This window comes from Pleurodeles waltl, chromosome 12 (genome assembly GCF_031143425.1).
Source record: "Pleurodeles waltl isolate 20211129_DDA chromosome 12, aPleWal1.hap1.20221129, whole genome shotgun sequence".
NCBI classification, from domain to species: domain Eukaryota; kingdom Metazoa; phylum Chordata; class Amphibia; order Caudata; family Salamandridae; genus Pleurodeles; species Pleurodeles waltl.
This window is the reverse complement of record NC_090451.1, coordinates 584558725-584578131: the sequence shown is the minus strand read 5'-3', so window position 1 is coordinate 584578131 and position 19407 is coordinate 584558725. Positions and strand designations below refer to the sequence as shown.

The 19407-nt window shown below is 45.5% G+C and overlaps 1 protein-coding gene across 1 annotated transcript in view; it reads right to left on the bottom strand.

Annotated features, from left to right (window-relative positions):
- Positions 1-16078, bottom strand: part of LOC138267157 (olfactory receptor 8U9-like) — a 71832-nt gene extending 55754 nt beyond the window's left edge. Inside the window, exons 1-2 of the mRNA XM_069216008.1 lie at positions 15937-16078; positions 12725-12747 (exon numbers count right to left, since the gene is read on the bottom strand). Of these exons, the coding sequence (XP_069072109.1) occupies positions 12725-12747; positions 15937-16078 (165 nt within the window). The remainder of the gene's footprint in view (positions 1-12724; positions 12748-15936) is intronic.
- Positions 16079-19407: the final 3329 nt, after the last annotated feature.

Sequence of the window (19407 nt, the reverse complement as noted above, 5' to 3'; positions counted from 1 at the left end):
ACTTGTCTAATTTTGGTGTCTGGTGTATATGTTGTATATAATACTTCCCTCCAGAAGGAGTATTGCCTCTAAGATATTTTTGGTACTGTGTCACCCAACTACCTTTATTTTTGGTAACACTGAGTATTGTCTTTACTTGTGTATAAGTACTGTGTAACTATAAGTGGTATTGCATGAGCTTTGCATGCCTCCTAGTTCAGCCTAAGCTGCTCTGCTATAGCTACCTCTATCAGTCTAAGGTGCTAGAACACTACTACATTCAGTAACAAGGGATAACTGGACCTGGTGTAAGGTGTATGTACCCAAGGTACCCACTACAAACCAGGCCCGCCTCCTACATTGGTGGTGCAGTGGTGGGATAAGTACTTGCAATTGCTTTACCACTATGTTATCTGTGCTTTTCACAAGCAAAGCTTGCTCCAATACTTAGAGCATATATAATATATACCTAGAAACAATTTTCTAACATTCTTAAACATTTTTTTAAACTTGGCAAAAGTTTTTACAAAGTCTTGAAGTGTTACAGGCTGGGGAGGGGTATCCTCCCCCAGCCTCTGGAAATGCTTTGAAGGGCACAGAAGGTGCCCTCCTTGCATAAGCCACTTTACACTGGTTCAGGAGCCCTTGTCCCCTGCTCTGGCACAAAACTGGACAAAGGAAAGGGGAGTGACCACTCCCCTGCCCATCACCACCCTACAAGTGGTGCCCAGAGCTCCTTCAGTGTGTCCCAGACTTCAGCCTGCTTGCTTTGCAAGTTGTGGGGGCACTCTGGAGAGCTCTGAGTGGCAAGTGCCACCAGGTGACGTCAGAGACCCCTCCTGATAGGTCCTTACCAGATAAGGTAGCCAATCCCCCTCTCAGGACCATTTGGGGTCTCTCTTGTGGGTTCTCTTCAGATTCTACTTGCAAGTTTCCAGCAGGAATCCTCTACAACTACTACTTCATCCTCAGATCAACCGCAGTCTGCTCCAGGAACCGCTGTAACAGCCACAAAGTATCTGCAACTACAGCTCCAGCCAGCAACTGCAACAGTTTCAATGGTGTGCACACTCTGGGGACTCCCTGCCTTCACCCTGCACCAGAAGGACCGAAGAAATCTCCTCCGGAGTCACTCTCCTGCTCACCCAGGCACCTTCCAAGTTGATGACTGGTACTCCTGGACTCCCCTCACAGCAACAAGCGTGCTCCTGGACACACAGAGGGTAGACCCCCATCAACACAGACTGTCCTGACGTTCTCGTGATGCAATTTGGAGGACGTAAGATCTTGCCTTTCCTCAGAGCGACAGTAGCCCTGTACACTGCGTCTTCTTCACCTCCTGAGGCCTTTGTGCACTATTTACAAAATTCCTTTGTACACTTCCTGGCCCAGGTCCCCTGCACTCTATCCTGTGATGTTCAACTCACTGAGTTGACCTCCGGTGGCGTGGGACCCTTGTTTGTAGTGCTGCACCAACTGCGTTTTGCACCTCCTTTGTCCCGGCGTCCTGGGACTCCTGTGGGTTCTGCCTGGCATCCTGAGAGCCCTCTAAATTGATGAGAGCACCCTCTTACTCCTCATACAGAGTTGAGGCCCCCAGGTCCCTCCTGGGTCCAGTCAGTGCCATTTTAAAGCAAAATGCAACTTTGTCGTAACCAAGGCTTGTTGGCGACTTCCAACACAAAATCACATCTGCATCCATCTTCACGTCGTGGAACATTCTTTGCATCACACAGGAACCCACTGGTATATTTCTAGGGTGCTTTCCTGCAGTCTTCGTCCAACCAAGGACTCTTCTTTTGCACCCTTTTCTGGGTTGGCAGGGGCTACTGCCCTTCCTGGAACTTCTTTCGACTTCTGGACTTCGACCCCTTCTTTTGCAGGTCTTCAAGTCCAGGAATCCGGCAGTTGTTGTTTGCACACTTGGTCGGTTACTGCAACAATCCATATCACGAGGTGCAGTGTGTCCTAAGGAAACTTGCAGTTCTTTACTCCTGCTTTTCTGGGATCTGGGGTGCGGTAATTTACTTACCTTTACTGTATTCTTACTCTCCCAGCAATTCTTCACACACTACACTTGTCTAGGGGGGAATTTGTGATTCGCATTCCACTTTCTTTGTACATGGTTTGTGTTGCCCCTAGTCCTATTTTCTCCCATTGCATTCTATGACATCTCCTACTGTTTTCACTGTCCTATGTCTAATTACTTACTGTATTTTGGTGTCTAGTGTATATATTGTGTATAATACTTACCTCCAGAAGGAGATTTGTCTCTAAGATATTTTTGGTACTGTCACCCAAATAAATACCTTTATTTTTGGTAACACTGAGTATTGTCTTTACTTGTGTATAAGTACTGTGTAACTATAAGTGGTATTGCATGAGATTTGCATGTCTCCTAGTTCAGCCTAAGCTGCTCTGCAATAGCTACCTCTATCAGCCTAAGCTGCTAGAACACTACTACACTTCACTGATAAGGGATAACTGGACCTGGTATAAGGTGTAAGTACCCAAGGTACCCACTACAAACCAGGCCAGCCCCCTACATTGGTGGTGCAGCGGTGGGATAAGTACTTGCAATTTTTTTACCACTTTTGTTACTGGTGGTTTTTACAAGAAACGTTTGCTCCAATACTTAGAGCAATTTTCCATCCTTCTTAAAAGTTCTTTAAACTTTGCAAAAGTTTTTACTAAGTTCTGAAAGATTTTCTTTTTTTCTCTAAATAGTTAGTTCTGTTATTCAACTAACTTTTTACTCACTTTCCTAAACCTTTTCTCTTTCAATATGTTTTCTGTAGAAGCTACCCCTAGAGTTGTGAAAACAACATATGAGAATCTAAACTTTAAAAGTTTGAGGGGTTTCTGTATTGAAAGAAGTTTAGGGATTAGGAAGCACCCCAATAAGGAGTTCCTCTTAAATCTTCTCCTCCATGATGACCAGGGACTCAGCACTGGTCCAGACCTGACAGGGGAAGAGATAGAGGATAAATCCAACCAGGAAGGCTCAGAGGAGCAAAATCACAATCCTGGGGAGGGTCCTTCCACAGACCTATCTGTCAACAAGCCCCCTAATATAACTGGTAGTGGGAAGGGTTCACACACAAGTAGGGCTCCCTTCACCCCTAGAGGCCAGGTCACTAGAGTGGCCCCTGTTAGAGATAGGTCTGCCTATGCACACTCTCATGTTATCTCTGTTTCAGAGGCTTTCCCTAATCCTAACCCTGGGGACCAGTCCCTAGATAGGGAACTCAGAAAGCTGAGGTTAGAAGAGGCCTGACTGAGGCTAATGCAGCAACAGTTGGCCTTAGACAGGACATCCCTGGTTGTGGAGAAAGAGAGGCAGGCTTTGGGGTTAGTTCCCCACGGAGGCAGCAGCAGTTTCAGAAACACAAATGTTAGGGAACCTTCATTTGATTCTAGGAATATGCACAAAGCTATCCCTCCTTACGAGGATGGTGATGACATCAACAAGTGGTTTGCTGCACTTGAGAGGGTCTGTAAAGTTCAGAGGGCCCCTCATGTGCAGTGGGCTGCTATCCCTTGCTTATCCTTCTCTGGCAAGGGGAGAGACAGACTTCTTGTTGTCAGAGAGGATGATGCAGATAACTACCAAATTCATAAAAATGCACTCGGTGGTCTGGGCTTAACCACTATACAGTACAGACTTAAGTTCAGAGAGACTGAAAAGGAGTCATCACAGGGCTGGACAGACATTGTGGACTGCTTTGTGAAGGCCCTAGAAGGCTGGTTACATGGCAGTTAGGTGACTGATTATGAAAGCCTATATAACTTGATTCTGAGAGAGCATATCTTGAATAATTGTGTGTCTAACTTGTTACATCAGTATCTTGAGGACTCAGGTCTGACCTCTCCCCAAGAATTGGGAAAGAAGGCAGAATTTTGTGTCAGAACAAGGGTGAGCAGAAAAGCTCATACAGGGGGTGGCAAGGATGGCAAGAAGAAAGATGGTGAAAAATCTCAGGACAAGCATGGGGATAAAAGTAAACATAAAGATCCTTCTTCAGGTCCAAAACACTCCTCTAAGGGTGGGGACAAAACTTCTTCATCTTCTTCAAACTCTTCACACAGTCAGAAAAAGCTTTGGTGCTATGTGTGTAGAAATAAAGGCCATTGGCCAAGGGATAAGTCCTGCACAGGTAAAGCCCCTGAGCCTACCACCACTAAGACATCAGACTCTAGTGCCCCTAGCAGTAGAGGTAATAGTAGTGGGACTACTGGCAATAGTCAAACTAAATGTGTAGTTGGGTTCACTTTTGGGACCATAATAGAAACTGGGGTAGACAGTCCCAAGACAGTTTCTGTCATACCTGGTGGCATTGGCCTGGCCACCTTGGCTGCTTGTCCCCTCAACATGGATAAGTACTGGCAGTCAATCGTAATAAATGGTGTTGTGGCCCAGGCCTACAAGGGACACAGGTGCCAGTATCACTTTAGCGACTGAAAACCTGGTGTCACCTGAACAACACCTCCTTGGACAGAAGTACCAAGTTACTGATGTCAATACATCCACTCAGTCTCTCCCCTTAGCTGTAGTTCAACCTAGTTGTGGTGGAGTTACTGGCCCTAAGCAGGTGGTGGTATCACCTAATTTACCTGTAGATTGTCTCTTAGGGAAGGACCTAGAGGCCTCAGGTTGGGCTGAGGTAGGGTTTAGTACCCATGCATCCATGGTGGGTATCCCTGAGGAATTGCTTCCTCTCAATTCAGGTGAAATGAAAAAGCAAAGGACAGAAAAAGGCCTGAAATCTCAGGGTCCCTGTCAACCAACAGGTAAAAAGGGTATCAAAGTATCCCTTGCCCACCCTGCTACTAAGGATACAATTCCTGTGGTGGGAGAAACCTCTCCTGGGGTGGAACCTGTACCAAAGGAGCCATCAGCTACCACAGCTGGACTCCCAGAGGTAAATGTACCTCTCTGTGGAATTACTAATCCAGGTGTGCAAAATTACACCATTTTAGTAAATATGGAGCATCCCTCCAGCCCTCCAATAGAAACTTTAGTGCAGAAGCCATGCACTACCTCTAAACACCTAGGACAGCCGCCTTGTCCTGGTGTGGAGCTTATAGGAAAGCAGCCCTGCCCTGCTCCAACTCAAGAGAAACAGCAACCCTATTCTCTCATACAGCCATATGGACAATGTTTTTACCCACCTATGTCTTTATTGAGACAGTATCCCTGTCTAGCATTTCCTGCATTGGACATAGGCCCAGTGGACCAATCTCACTGCCCAACTTTAAAACATACTCATAGGAACTCTGAGAATTTACACTCACACTGTTGGTTAGGTAAACATCTCCAAACAGGGTGGTTTTCATCCCCACAGGGAAGTAACCATATAGTGGATGAAAAAGGGAGTAACCATTCTATTGCAGATCTACTCTCCACTTATAACCACTTATACAATAAAGTCTCAACTGGCCAAGGTTAGTCTTGTTGTCCTTTGACGGGGGGGAGGGTTGTGTAGGAAAGTAGCCTCTTTCTAGCATGGATACCCCCACTTTTGGCCTTTTTGTGAGTGTGTGTCAGTGTGTTTTTACTGGGCCACTGGGATCCTGCTAGCCAGGACCCCAGTGCTCATAGATAAAAACCTATATATCACCGTGTTTTGCCTGTATCACTGGGATCCTGCTAGCCAGGACCCCAGTGCTCATAGTTTGTGGCCTAATGTGTATGCCTGTGCAGTGCCTAACTGTGTCACTGAGGCTCTGCTAATCAGAACCACAGTGCTTATGCTCTCCCTGCTTTTACATTTGTCACTGTAGGCCAGTGACTTCATTTAACAATTTCAATTGGCATACTGGACCCCCCTTATAAGTCCCTAGTATATGATACCTAGGTACCCAGGGCATTGGGGTTCCAGGAGATCCATATGGGCTGCAGCATTTCTTTTGCCACCCATACGTAGCTCAGACAAACACTTCCACAGGTCTGCCATTGCAGCCTGCATGAAATAGTGCACACACTATTTCACAGCCATTTTCACTGCACTTCAGTAACTTATAAGTCACCTATATGTCTAACGTTCACTTGCTGAAGATTAGGTGCAAAGTTACTAAGTGTGCTGGCACCTTTGCACTAGCAAAGGTGCCCCCACATAGTTCAGGGCCATTTCCCGGGACTTTGTGAGTGTGGGGACACCATTACACGTGTGCACTACATGTAGGTCAATACACATATGTTGCTTCACAATGGTAACTCCAAATTTGGCCATGTAACATGTCTAAGATCATGGAATTGTCCCCCCTTTCCAAATGTGGTATTGGGGAGCCAAATTCCATACATCCTGGGGGCTCCACCATGGACCCCCAGTACTGCCAAACAAGCTCTCTGAGGCTTGCATTGCAGCTACAGCTGATGCCACCTCACAGACAGGGTTCTGCCCTCCTGGGGTCTGGGCAGCCCAGTCCCAGGAAGGCAGAACAAAGCATTTCCTTTGAGAGCAGGGTGTTACACCCTCTCCCTTTGGAAATAGGCGTTACAGGCTGGGGAGGAGTGGCCTCCCCCCACCTCTGTGAATGCTTTGAAGGGTACAGATGGTGCCCTCCTTGCATAAACCAGTCTACACCGGTTCAGGGACCCCTTGTCCCCTGCTCTGCCGGGAAACTGGATAAAGGAAAGGGGAGTGACCACTCCCCTGTCCATCACCACCCTAGGGGTGGTGCCCAGAGCTTCTCCAGTGTGTCCCAGACTTCAGCCATCTTGCTTTGCAAGGTGTAGGGGCACTCTGGAGAGCTCTGAGTGGCCAGTGCCAGCAGGCGACATCAGAGACCCCCCTGATCGTCCATACCTGATAAGGTAGCCAGTCCCCCTCTCAGGGCTATTTAGGGTCTCTCCTGTTGGTTCTCTGCAGATTCTGCTTGCAAGTTTCCTTCAGGAATCCTCTGCAACAACTTCAGCATCCTCTGATCTCGGATCAACTGCAGCCTTCTCCAAGAAACGCTGTAACTGCAGCAAAGTATCTACAAGAGACACTTTTCTTCAGCAACCTCAGCTCCAAGTCAGCAACTGCAACAGTTTCCATGGTGTGCATGCTCTAGGACTCCCTGTCTTCATTCTGCACCAGAAGGACCGAAGACATCTCCTGTGGAATGACAGAGTCACTCCCCTGCTCCAAGCAGGCACCTTCCAAGACAACAACTGGTACCCTGGGACATCTCTCATGGTGATGAGCCTGCTCCTAAGGACACAGAGGGTGGACATCATCAACACAGACTGTCCTGAGGTCCTGCTGATGCAATTTGGAGGAGGTAAGACCTTGCCTTCCCCGAGAATGATGGTACCCCTGTGTTTTGTGTCTTCTTCACCTCCTGAGGCCTCTGTGCACTCTTTGTAAAATTCCTTCATGCACAGTATGGCCCAGGACCCCAGCACTCCACCCTGTGATGCTCAACTCAATGAGTTGTTCTCCGGCAGCGTGGGACCTTCTTTTGTTGTGCTGCATCAACTGCATTTTACCCCTCCTTTGAACCCAGATTCTGCAGCTTCTGAGGGTACTGGCTGGCATCCTGAGAGCTCTCTAAAGTTCTGAGAGTCTCCCCTTCCTTCTCACACAGAGTTGAGGCCCCAGGTCCCTCCTGGGTCCATTCAGCACCATTTTGATGAAAAATTCACTTTTGCCATAGCCAAGGCTTATTGGCGCCTTCCAACACGAAATATCACCTGCAACAATCTTCACACCGTGGGACATCTTTTGCATTATACAGGAACCCGCTGGCATCTTCCTAAGGTGCATTTCTGCAGTCTTTATCCAACCAGGGACTCTTCTTTTGCACCCTCTTCTGGGTTGGCAGGGGCTCCTGTCCTTCCTGGAACTTCTTTCAACTTCTGGACTTGGTCCCCTTCCTTTGGAGGTCTTCAGGTCCAATAATCCAGCAGTTGTTCTTTGTAGACTTGGTTGGCTGCTGCAAAATCCCCAAAACGAGGTGTAGTGTGTCCTAAGGAAACCTGCAGTACTTTACTCCTGCTTTTCTGGGCTCTGGGGTGGGGTAATTTAGCTTACTTTACTGTATTCTTACTCTCCCAGCGATTCTGCACACACTACACTTGTCTAGGGGGGAATTTGTTATTCACATTCCACTTTTTTAGTCTATGGTTTGTGTTACCCCTAGACCTATTTTCTCCCTTTACATTCTATAGCATTTCCTATTGTTTGCATTGTTCTATGACTATTTACTTGTCTAATTTTGGTGTCTGGTATATATATTGTATATAATAATTACCTCCAGAAGGAATATTGCCTCTAAGATATTTTTGGTACTGTGTCACCCAAATAAACTACCTTTATTTTTGGTAACACTGAGTATTGTCTTTACTTGTGTATAAGTACTGTGTAACTATAAGTGGCATTGCATGAGCTTTGCATCTCTCCTAGTTCAGCCTACGCTGTTCTGCTATAACTACCTCTAAAAGCCTAAGCTGCTAGAACACTACTACATTCACTAACAAGGGATAACTGGACCTGGTGTACCCACTACAAACCAGGCCAGCCTCATACAAGGTAGCAGCAGCTGGGGCTCCCTGGAAAACCTCAGAAGGCTGCAATGGCAAGACTGGGGGCCTCTAAGGAGCCCCCAGAGTGCATGGAATCATACAACCAATGCTTGCAAAAGCCTTTGAGTATGATTCCAACATGTTTGATACAAACATGCCTATGTTCGGAGTTACCATAATGTAGCTGGACATAGGTATTGACCTATGTCAAGTACACATGTAAAATGGCATCCCGGTACTCACGAAGTCCAGCAAAATGGTCCTGGAGGTTGTGGGGGCTCCTCTGCTAGTGCAGGGGTGCCCTCACACACAGGTATTTTGCACCTTGCCCTCACAGCTGGAGGTCCTGCTATAGGGGTGACTTATAAGAGACCTGGTGTAGTCTAAATGGCAGTGAAAGCGTGCTTGCACCTTTTCACACAGACTGCATTACCCGTCCTGCAGAAGCCTATTTGTGGGCTGCCTATGGGTGGCAAAATATATGCTGCAGCCCATAGGGATCCCCTGAAACCCAATGCCCTGGGTACCTAGGTACCACATACTAGGGACTTATAAGGGGGCACCAGTATGTCAATTGTGGGTGAAATACTGTGTTAACATAACCAACAACCAAATTTAAGGGAGAGAGCATAACTAATGGAGTCCTGGCTAGCAGGATCCCAGTAGACACAGTCAAACACACTGACAAACCGGCCAAAAGTAGGGGTAACCAAGCTAAAAAGAGGCTACTTTCCTACACATATGAGTTGCTTGGCTATTTGCAGCTCACTATATAGGTCATTGCATGTTTCTTGGCATTGCTGCATAAGTGCTACTGTGTGGCTATTTGCCTTGCGCTCTATAGGCCACTGTGTAGGTAACACATGTGTTGCATGGCTATTTCCGGCACACTGCATGGGCAATTGCGTGTCCCTAAATGTTGCTGCAGAAGTGCTACTGGGTCACTATGTCCCTTGGATTACATAGGCCACTGCATAGGTAACAGTGTGGCTTGTGTGGCTGTTTGTGGCACACTGTATAGGCCGTTGTGTGTCCCTTGGCATTGCTGCATAAGAGCTACTGCATGGCTACATACCTTGCATTTAAAGGCCACTGCATAGGTAACATACATATTGGGTTGTTATTTGTGTCACACTGTAAAGGCCATTGGGTGTCCCTTGGCATTGCTTCATAAGTGCTGCTGTAAGTCTATGTGTGTTGCTTTATACAAGCCACTGCTTAGGTAACATATGCATTGCATGGCTATTTGTGGCACACTATATAGGCTACTACATAGGTACAGATTCGGCCCTTGCATTGTTTGGGTGAAAATATAACATCACGCAATGTAGATGTGTGTAGCAATGAGACAGAAAAATCAATGCAAATTAAGATAACCTGTCTGTCATGCACAGGAAATGATGCAATGGGTGTGGCTCCATACCAGGAAGTGTAATTGTCAATTTCACTTTCCGTTAGTGTCTGTTGGCTGATGGTGTAAGGAGTGATATGCGGGCTTAGTAGATTTTTGGCTGTTTCTGGGGGAGTCTGTGTCTGTTCTTTCGATGTTAAGTACATTTTGTAGTTTTCGTTCCTAAGTATTGCTTTTTTTGTATTTCTAATTGTTTCTGTATTGTATTTTTTAAATCTAATTTGGGGTTCTAGATACCAATAGCGGTTTAAGAGATATATTTTTTTTGTGGGTTAAATATATATAGGGCATGTGCCGTTGTGGCCATATCTGGGAAGGGAAGAGGGAAAAATTCACAGAGGGCGAGTAGGTGCTTTGATCTGGCTGGTCATGTCCTTCCTGTCATAGATACTGGCTGCAGGAGGAAGGTTCAGTGAGTGTTACAGACCCAAGGATCATAAGGATCATTGGGAGTGGGTGTGGTGGCACATGGCCAAGGAGGCCCATAAGGAGCACTCCATGTTGTAGCTAAAACACTGTTGGGGTGGACGTAATTTCCCATGAGGCTGATGTGCTGAGCCTCCTGTGTTTGGGGATTAGAGACTCTGCATCAGCATGTAGTAATATTAATAACTTAATTAAGGTACATATCAATATCAAAGCTTAGTTGCAATTTGTGCATACCTTGTGAAACACATATCAAGAGAGGGTGACACCAGCTGGTAGATATATCAAACTGTCATACAAAGCAGTACACCTGGCATAAATACTGTGTTGCATTCCAGGGAGCTAGCACTCTTGACACTAAGTATTGGAAAGCAGCCCTTTGCCCAAATGAGGGTTACTATTTAGCAATATCCAGCAGTGAAGAAGGTGTAGGCTTGTAAATGTAATAGGATTTATCATGTATTACTGTTTCCCCTCATTCATGTGAGCTCTACGGTTGACTAGCTGTGTTCGATGGTCTGAAAATGTATATAAATGTGTCTAAGGGTGTCTAAATATGCCATTACACTGGTATGTCATAGTGTTTCATTTATATTTAGAAGTGTGTATACCTGATCTAATTTCTAATGCAATTTTCCATTTTTGTTTTGCAGGTGGACATTACCCATTCACACAAGATGAAATTGATGGCTTAAGGGATACTGATGGGAAAAGTGAATGTCATAACTACATGGTTATAGCTCTGTGACAAGTGTGTGTGATCAATGATAGTTGTATCAGTGTAAAGTGTATGGGGAGCTATTCATCACCTGCCAACAAACCACTCAGATTTACTGAGTAAACACATCACGTGGTTCAACAGATTGTAAAATAAGCAAGGAGGCTTGTTAATGTGAATGTACTGTCAATATTGAAGTAGGTAAGTATGTCTGCAAGACCCCAATTGAAATATGGGGATATTGTGCCTGTTGCCAATGTGCAATACCTACCAACACTTTGTTTAGACATTCATGACAGTGTCATCAGGTTAGCCATCACATTCAGTCACTGCACAACAGATAGATGTTGGAAATGTGCTAGTTACATCACAACTTTAGGTGTATTTTGAAAAAACATAAAAAGTTACAACTGACATCTCAACATGTGCTGCCGTAGGGGTGTGTGCCAATTGCATAACATCAAAACATCCCCTCGGTATAACCACTTATCTTTGGTACAGTTGTTATAATCCTGTGTCAGAGGTGACTGACCCTCCATCAGAGTTGTCTGTGTCAGAACTATGTAGAATGGAGTGACAGTGGCGCCATAACTCTGATGCCATGGAGGCTGTGTGGATATTGGGCAGCTAATTTATTGATCCAAGGTTTGCTTCAAAACAATAGCTCTCAGCCTGTCTAATGCACATTGAGTTTTTAGATGTGCACATGGCAAGGGATTTATTGTTGTGGCCTAGCAGTTATACAGTGAATGGCAGCATGCATATCTGTTATATATGTATGTAGAGTGCACAGAGTGGCAATATCATTGTTGTAACACCTATGAAGCCCCAGTAGGCCTCAATACATGAATACAAAGTCATTTGCCTAATTTTGGCCAGCAGGACATATGCTCTAGCTTACCCACATTTTGACATATCAATGTCAGCCTCATGGCCAATATCTGACCTATGTGACATTTAAGTCAAGCTTTCATGCAATACAATTTGCAAACCACCTTGCTGCACTGCATGAAAGGTCAGAAATACAGTGATTCCATGATACAGTACGTTTCCCCCTTTCCTTCTGGTGGAGTAGTTTTGCCTTCCTACCACCAGTGCACAGACCCTTGCCTCATAGTACAAGAGGTTCTGCATTGTAGGCAAAATATTCTTGGGCAGATAAGGACATCAGCCTGCATAAACATACTACTGAGAGGATTTTTGCAGCACAGGAAGAATGAGGTAACAGAAATATGAAATTAGATTCTTTATCCTGGTTTAGGTTCACCTATGGACTTGATGCAATTTGACAAGTTCTAGGTCTACAACTGATGCTAAATCTGTGAAAAAGTCAAAATAAAGATGCTGATGCAGTGAGACACCCACCCTCCATCTATGGAATGGCTCCCTGCCGCACAGTAAGGTAAGCCAGCAATGTGTGCTGCCTTGTGGGACTCCAAATTAGTTAATAAATGTAGAGCCACACAAGCTGCCATTGCTTACCCTTACATACCTCACTTAGGTTTTGCCTTGACCTTGCTCCCCCTTGCATTTTGCAAGACCAACAGCAAACCTGTACCTATCTTACCCATACACATTATTTACCATTGAGTCATTAGAATGAGTAGAGATCACTGGTATGAGTGCAATGCAGAATTCTATATTTCTCATAAACATATTTTTTTACACCCACACTTACCTTGCTTGGGATAGTTTGACACACTGTAATTGAAGAAGTCATAATGAGGGTATATTGGACATTTCTCTATTCCGACTAATAGGTATGGACTACTATGTATGACTGCCTAACAATGTCAGTAATTTTTTGTAAAACATGAAGAATATATAATACTTGCCCTAATATGAGGTACAATTTTCTCCCTAACTCACATGACACCAGGCATGGCAAAAACATTTGCTTTGAGACAGGCACTTTATGGGCTCATCCATAAGATAGCCCATGGGTTCTGCAAAAGGGGCCGCATATATCAGAAGGTAAAGTCCAATGGCATTTGGGGAGGATCTACGTGTCACAGGCAAGGAAGACGCTTGCTGCTACATCATCTCAGGTTGCTACATAGCAGAAAAGCACATCACAGCCCACCCCTGGACCCTCAGGTAAACAACAGATGCAAGCCAAAGGACAAAAAAAGAATGGAGGTGTAAAACACCCTAATTTCCATATTTTGCTTGTAAAAAGGTTGCATTGTATGGACCGGAGGATGGACTGACTTGAGAAGGAGTAGAAGCATCAGGGAGAAATTTCCATAGCATTGCCTCCAAAAATCAAATTCCTGGGCTCTCCCTCTGGACATCCCCTTCCCTGTTTTATAAACATTTCATGTTAGTATTTTTAGTGTTCATAGTTAGTGTTAAATGTCGGCTGAGGAATAGTTTATCTTAGTTATAGTTAAGATAAATGTTTTAATGCAATATGTTTTTTAGTACGTTTTTATTATAGGATGCTTTTAAGTGGGTGGGGGTTCATGTGTTGGGTTATAAAAATCTACAAAAATATTTATTTGTTTAGGCTTCTATGTGTAGGTAGTATGGGCCATATTTATACTTTTTGACGCAAAACTGCGCTAACGCAGTTTTGCGCCCAAAAAATTAGCGCCGGCTAGCGCCATGCGGGCGCCGTATTTATTGAATGGCGTTAGCCGGCGTTAGCCGACCGGCGCTGCCTGGTGTGCGTGAAAAAAAAACACATACACCAGGCAGCGCCGGCGTAGGGAAAAATGGCGTTTGGGCGTCCAAAAATGGGGCAAGTCAGGCTGAGGCAAAAAAATCGTCTTAACCCGATTTGCGCCATTTTTTTTTGGCGCCCAGACGCCATTAACATGACTCCTGTCTTAGCAAAGACAGGAGTCATGCCCCCTTGCCCAATGGCCATGCCCAGGGGACTTCTGTCCCCTGGGCATGGTCATTGGGCATAGTGGCATGTAGGGGGGCACAAATCAGGCCCCCCTATGGCACAATTTTTTTTTAACAAAAATACTTACCACAACTTACCTTTTCTTCCCTGGAATGGGTCCCTCCATCCTTGGGTGTTCTCCTGGGGTGAGCAACGGTGGCAGGGGGTGTCCCTGGGGGCAGGGGAGGGCACCTCTGGGCTCATTCTGAGCCCACAGGTCCCTTAACGCCTGCCCTGACCCAGGCGTTAAAAAGAGGCGCAAATGCAGGGTTTTTTGCCCCGCCCACTCCCGGGCGTCATTTTTACCCGGGAGTATAAATACCACGCACATGCCTGGGAGTCATTTTTTAAGACGGGAACGCCTACCTTGCATCTCATTAACGCAAGGAAGGTGTTCACGCCAAAAAATGACGCTAACTCCGTGAACTTTGGCGCTAGACGCGTCTAACGCCAAAGTATAAATATGGAGTTAGTTTTGCGTCGAATTTGCGTCGAAAAAAACGACGCAAATTAGGCGCAAACGGAGTATAAATATGCCCCTATATGTCTAAGATGTAGTTAATGCTTGTATCATGCTGACCTACATGTAACTCACTGTCTTCAAACTATACATAACTCCTCTACCAAGCATCATTCAGACCCAAGGACTCTACACAATCTCTTACACTGATGGCACCCAGATCATCCAAAAACCCTTAGGAGACACCAACACCACCAAAGGTTAATACAATTTGCCTTTGACCCACATGGATAACTTAATGTGAGATAAGTAGCTCATACTCAATCTAAAGAGGTAGAAGTGATGATTTTTTGCAACATGAACTCACCCTGATTGCCCACAAAACTAAGCCCAGACAACCCACCCTCTGACCACCCCAAAACTGTCCATCATCCTGGACACCACCCTTACCATGAGACATCAAATTACCACCATCACCTCCACCCGCTTTCATCTATTTTGCATGCTCAAAAATTGCTTCATATGGCTCTCTCCTGACACCTGTATGTTCATCATCGAAGCCCTCATCACATGTAGACTGTACTCCATCAATGCCATGTAGTACGGAATTTCTGCACATCTGCTAAACAAGATGCAAACTATCCAACACACCCCTGCCAGACAATTATCCAACCTACCTTGCTGCTACACCTCACTGCAAACAAAGACAATTGGTCACCATTCAGACGCAGTGCCAGTTAAAAAAGCTCATCCACACCTACAAGGTACTACACTACCAGGGACCCACAGAGCTCACTTACCATCTGCTCTCCCTCCACCCAATCATAGCCTCCTCTCTGCATCACTTGGATTCACCCACACCCCCTATATTCATATGAGGAAGGCAGGAGGTAGAGTGTTCTCTAACATGGCAGGCTACACCTGGAACAACCTCCCCCAGCACATCATGACTGCTGTGTCAAGTATGGATTTGTGCTAGAAAATGTACACCTGGCTCTTCAAGTGTCCCTACTTGCAAAGAATGAACCTACACACCACCTGGATACCATCTTGGGTGACTGGGTGACCCTCTACAAAGCCACACTTAATGAATTTACCTTGTAATACACTTTGCCTACACCCAACAGAAGCACAATTGGGTCATGGTGCAAGGGGGCCGGTAATGGCACTGGCACATCTGCCAAGTTTCCAAGGTTAATGCATGATGTGCTGCTCCAGACCAGGTTTTTTACTTTGTATTCTAGGACTTGTAGCATTGTTTTATAATGGAATAAATTACACTACAAGTCCCGGTATTCAAAGGAAAAAGCTGGACTGGCACAGCAGAGCACATTACACGTGGACCTGGGAAGCTTTGCAGGGCTGTACTGGGCTGGAAACATTGTTATTGCCCATGGAAAGGACAGTTATGTGAAGTATGAGTTAACATGTGGGGCATTCCTGATCTTTCCCTTTCACACAGCACAGTACAACAAAGTGTCTTGCTACTTTGCACTGCAAGACAGTTTAAATAATATGGTCTCTTGTTTTCACTCACCCTGTAGCTCTTGCTGGTCCTCTGCTTCAGCACTGTCTTGGTCTTCCAGCCCAGCTATCAACTCTGTTAGCATGATGGATGCTACATGCTCCTCTAATCGGTCAAACTCCTCTTGGACATCAGGTCCTCTCCCAGTCCTCATGCTGCCTTAAGGTTTCTGGCCAGGTTTTCTTTGATCCGACATTTATAGTTGTGCCACCTCTTCTTACACTCCAGATTAGTCCTTTTTGTTAGTGCAACTCAGTTTCTCATGTCCACTATGAATTACCAAGTGGCATCCTTCCTTGCTAATGACAATTTTGAGGTGACAAATAATAGGTGTTTATTCTTTGTCACCTCACTGATTAGTAACTGGTTCTCCTCCTTATAGAAGTTGGGCTTTCTCTTCCTTTTACCTTGGAATGATGGGAGCTCTTCAGAGTTGGAGTTGTTGCCCTCCTGGCTTCCCGAGACTCCTTCCATGCTTCTCTTATATTAAAGAGCATTTTTGGGGTACATTGTGTTGATTTTTCAAGCATTGCCACAAATCAAAGCACTCCTGAGTGATGCGATACTGATTTGCAGCACATAAAGGTGTTTTACGACATGCAAATCAACTTTTCTTCATTTAGGTAGTACTTGCATTGCAGCACTTTGCACCATTCTCAAAACCTTTGCATTAAAACTAATGACACATTTCTGGACCCTGTGCCATGGTGCGCTAATTCACACATAACAGAGTATCCATGGTGCGGGCTCACTGTGCCACTGGATTCAAGCTAGCCTGGCTGATGAGGGGTGAAACCCCGAAACCGGTCCCGGGATGCTTGTTTCCGGTCCAGGGAGAACCTGGCCTGGCAGTTCAGGCTGGACTGTTCCCATGAGGAACAGGGTCAAGACTGATTTGCATAAGGCTGGGTTCAAACTGGGGTGGCATGGTGAGCAAAATAATGGATGGATTAAACCCAGATCTGTGACTGGGGGTGAATGTTTGATTGGTTCCGCATTCCGTCCATCCAGTTACGCTATCCCACAGCGTTTGTGCTTTGCTTTGCTTTTGCCGCCCTAAGTGCGCCAGGTATGCCCAGACGTGGGTCCCGGGCTCACTGTGCCACTGGATTCAAGCTAGCCTGGCTGATGAGGGGTGAAACCCCGAAACCGGTCCCAGGATGCTTGTTTGCGGTCCAGGGAGAACCTGGCCTGGCAGTTCGGGCTGGACTGTTCCCATGAGGAACAGGGTCAAGACTGATTTGCATAAGGCTGGGTTCAAACTGGGGTGGCATGGTGAGCAAAATAATGGTTGGATTAAACCCAGATCCGTGACTGGGGGTGAATATTTGATTGGTTCCGCATTCCGTCCATCCAGTTACGCTATCCCACAGCGTTTGTGTTTTGCTTTGCAGGGAAACGCTGCAACACAGCAGAAATTTCTGATGGAATACTGCACAACGCAGCATCGCATCAGTAATGATAAATATGCTCTAGTATTTAGATGTGAGACAGTTTGAAAAGGATGCCTGTTTGAAATGCCAATACACACTGAAACAAGACGGTATGGACAGTGAGATGTTACGAGTAAGCGCACACCTAAAATAAGGCTTTAATAACAACTGTCAGTGATTTTGGCTAAATGTGCTTAGGGACAGGTTAAAACAGTGATCTTTTGTATTTAAAGTAATCGCTCACACTATGGCCTACTTTACCATGAGATTGATGATTAATACAGGGACCAGTGAGAGGGAGTTTATTTGGAGAAAACTGAAAAGGTAACCCACAATTGGTGTTCGCCACTTTCCTGGTTTTACATCGCATTGCTGGTTTTCTCTTTGGTCCTATTTACCTCCATAAGGTACCAGGACAATGATGCTATGTTTTAAAAGAGCAGCATTTACTAAATTTGAATAAGAATAACCTAAGATTGAGAGTCACCCGGGTTATAGAACACAGTAGTGTTTGGTCTTGGCTTTACTTGCTCCATTTTCTTTACATATTTGGTTAAAAACTACTTGGGAACCATGAATGTGAGAAAGTAGCCTCTTTCTAGCATGGTTAACCCTACTTTTAGCCAGTTTGTGAGTGTGTGTCAGTGTGTTTTTACTATGTCACTGGGATCCTGCTGCCAGGACCCCAGTGCTCAAAGTGAAAATCCTATATGTCAGTGTGTTTTGCCTGTCTCACTGGGATACTGCTAGCCAGGACCCCAGTGCTCATAGTTTGTGGCCTAATGTGTGTGTTATCAGTAGCGCTTAACTGTGTCACTGAGGCTCTGCTAACCAGAACCTCAGTGCTTACGCTCTCTCTGCTTTCAAATTAGTCACTATAGTTTTGTGACTTTGTTTACCAATTCCAATTGGCACACTGGCCAGCCTCCCACAGTCATGCAACTCCCATGAACTGTCACCCACATTTTTTTTTTCATTGTGTTGTGGTACTTCCACTTTCTCGCTTTACTGTCACACACCAGGTAATGTGGACAGTGCAAACTCCACTTTTTATCTCTTGCATGCTGCTAAGGTACCTGTTGGTACTCCCCTAAGACCATATAGAGTGTCCATGCTGCATCTCGTCAGACTTCTAGGTAGGCCATCCTGGGTTCCAGGAGAACACCATGGTCCCCATGAAAACATTAATGTTATAGTTAGATATCAATGTCAGTGTGTAGGAAAAGTACCATCTTTCTTGGCATGTTACCACCAATTTCTGCCTGTTTGTCAGTGTGTTTTTACTGTCTCACTGGGATCTTGCTAGTCAGGTCCTCAGTGCTCATAGTTTGTGGCCTATATCTGTTGTCAGTATGTTTGACAGTGTCACTGGAGTTCTGCTAACCAGGACTCCAGTGCTTATGCTCTCTCTGTTTACCAAATTTGTCACTATAGTTTAGTGACTCCATATTCTAATTCAGATTGGCACACTGGACCCCCCTTATAAGTCCCTAGTATATGGTACCTAGGTACCCAGGGCATTGGGGTTCCAGGAGATCCTTATGGGCTGCAGGGGGAGGGTTGTATAGCAAAGTAGCCTCTTTCTAGCATGGTAACCCCCACTTTTGGCCTGTTTGTGAGTGTGTGTCAGTGTGTTTTTACTGTGTCACTGGGATCCTACTAGCCAGGACCCCAGTGCTCATAGATAAAAACCTACATGTCAGCGTGTTTTGCCTGTCTCACTGGGATCCTGCTAGCCAGGACCCCAGTGCTCATAGTTTGTGGCCTAATGTGTATGCCTGTGCAGTGCCTAACTGTGTCACTGAGGCTCTGCTAATCAGAACCATAGTGCTTATGCTCTCTCTGCTTTTAAATTTGTCACTGTAGGCCAGTGACTTCATTTACCAGTTTCAATTGGCATACTGGACCCCCCTTATAAGTCCCTAATATATGGTACCTAGGTACCCAGGGCATTGGGGTTCCAGGAGATCCATATGGGCTGCAGCATTTCTTTTGCCACCCATAAGGAGCTCAGACAACCCCTTCCTCAAGCCTGCAATTGCAGCCTTTG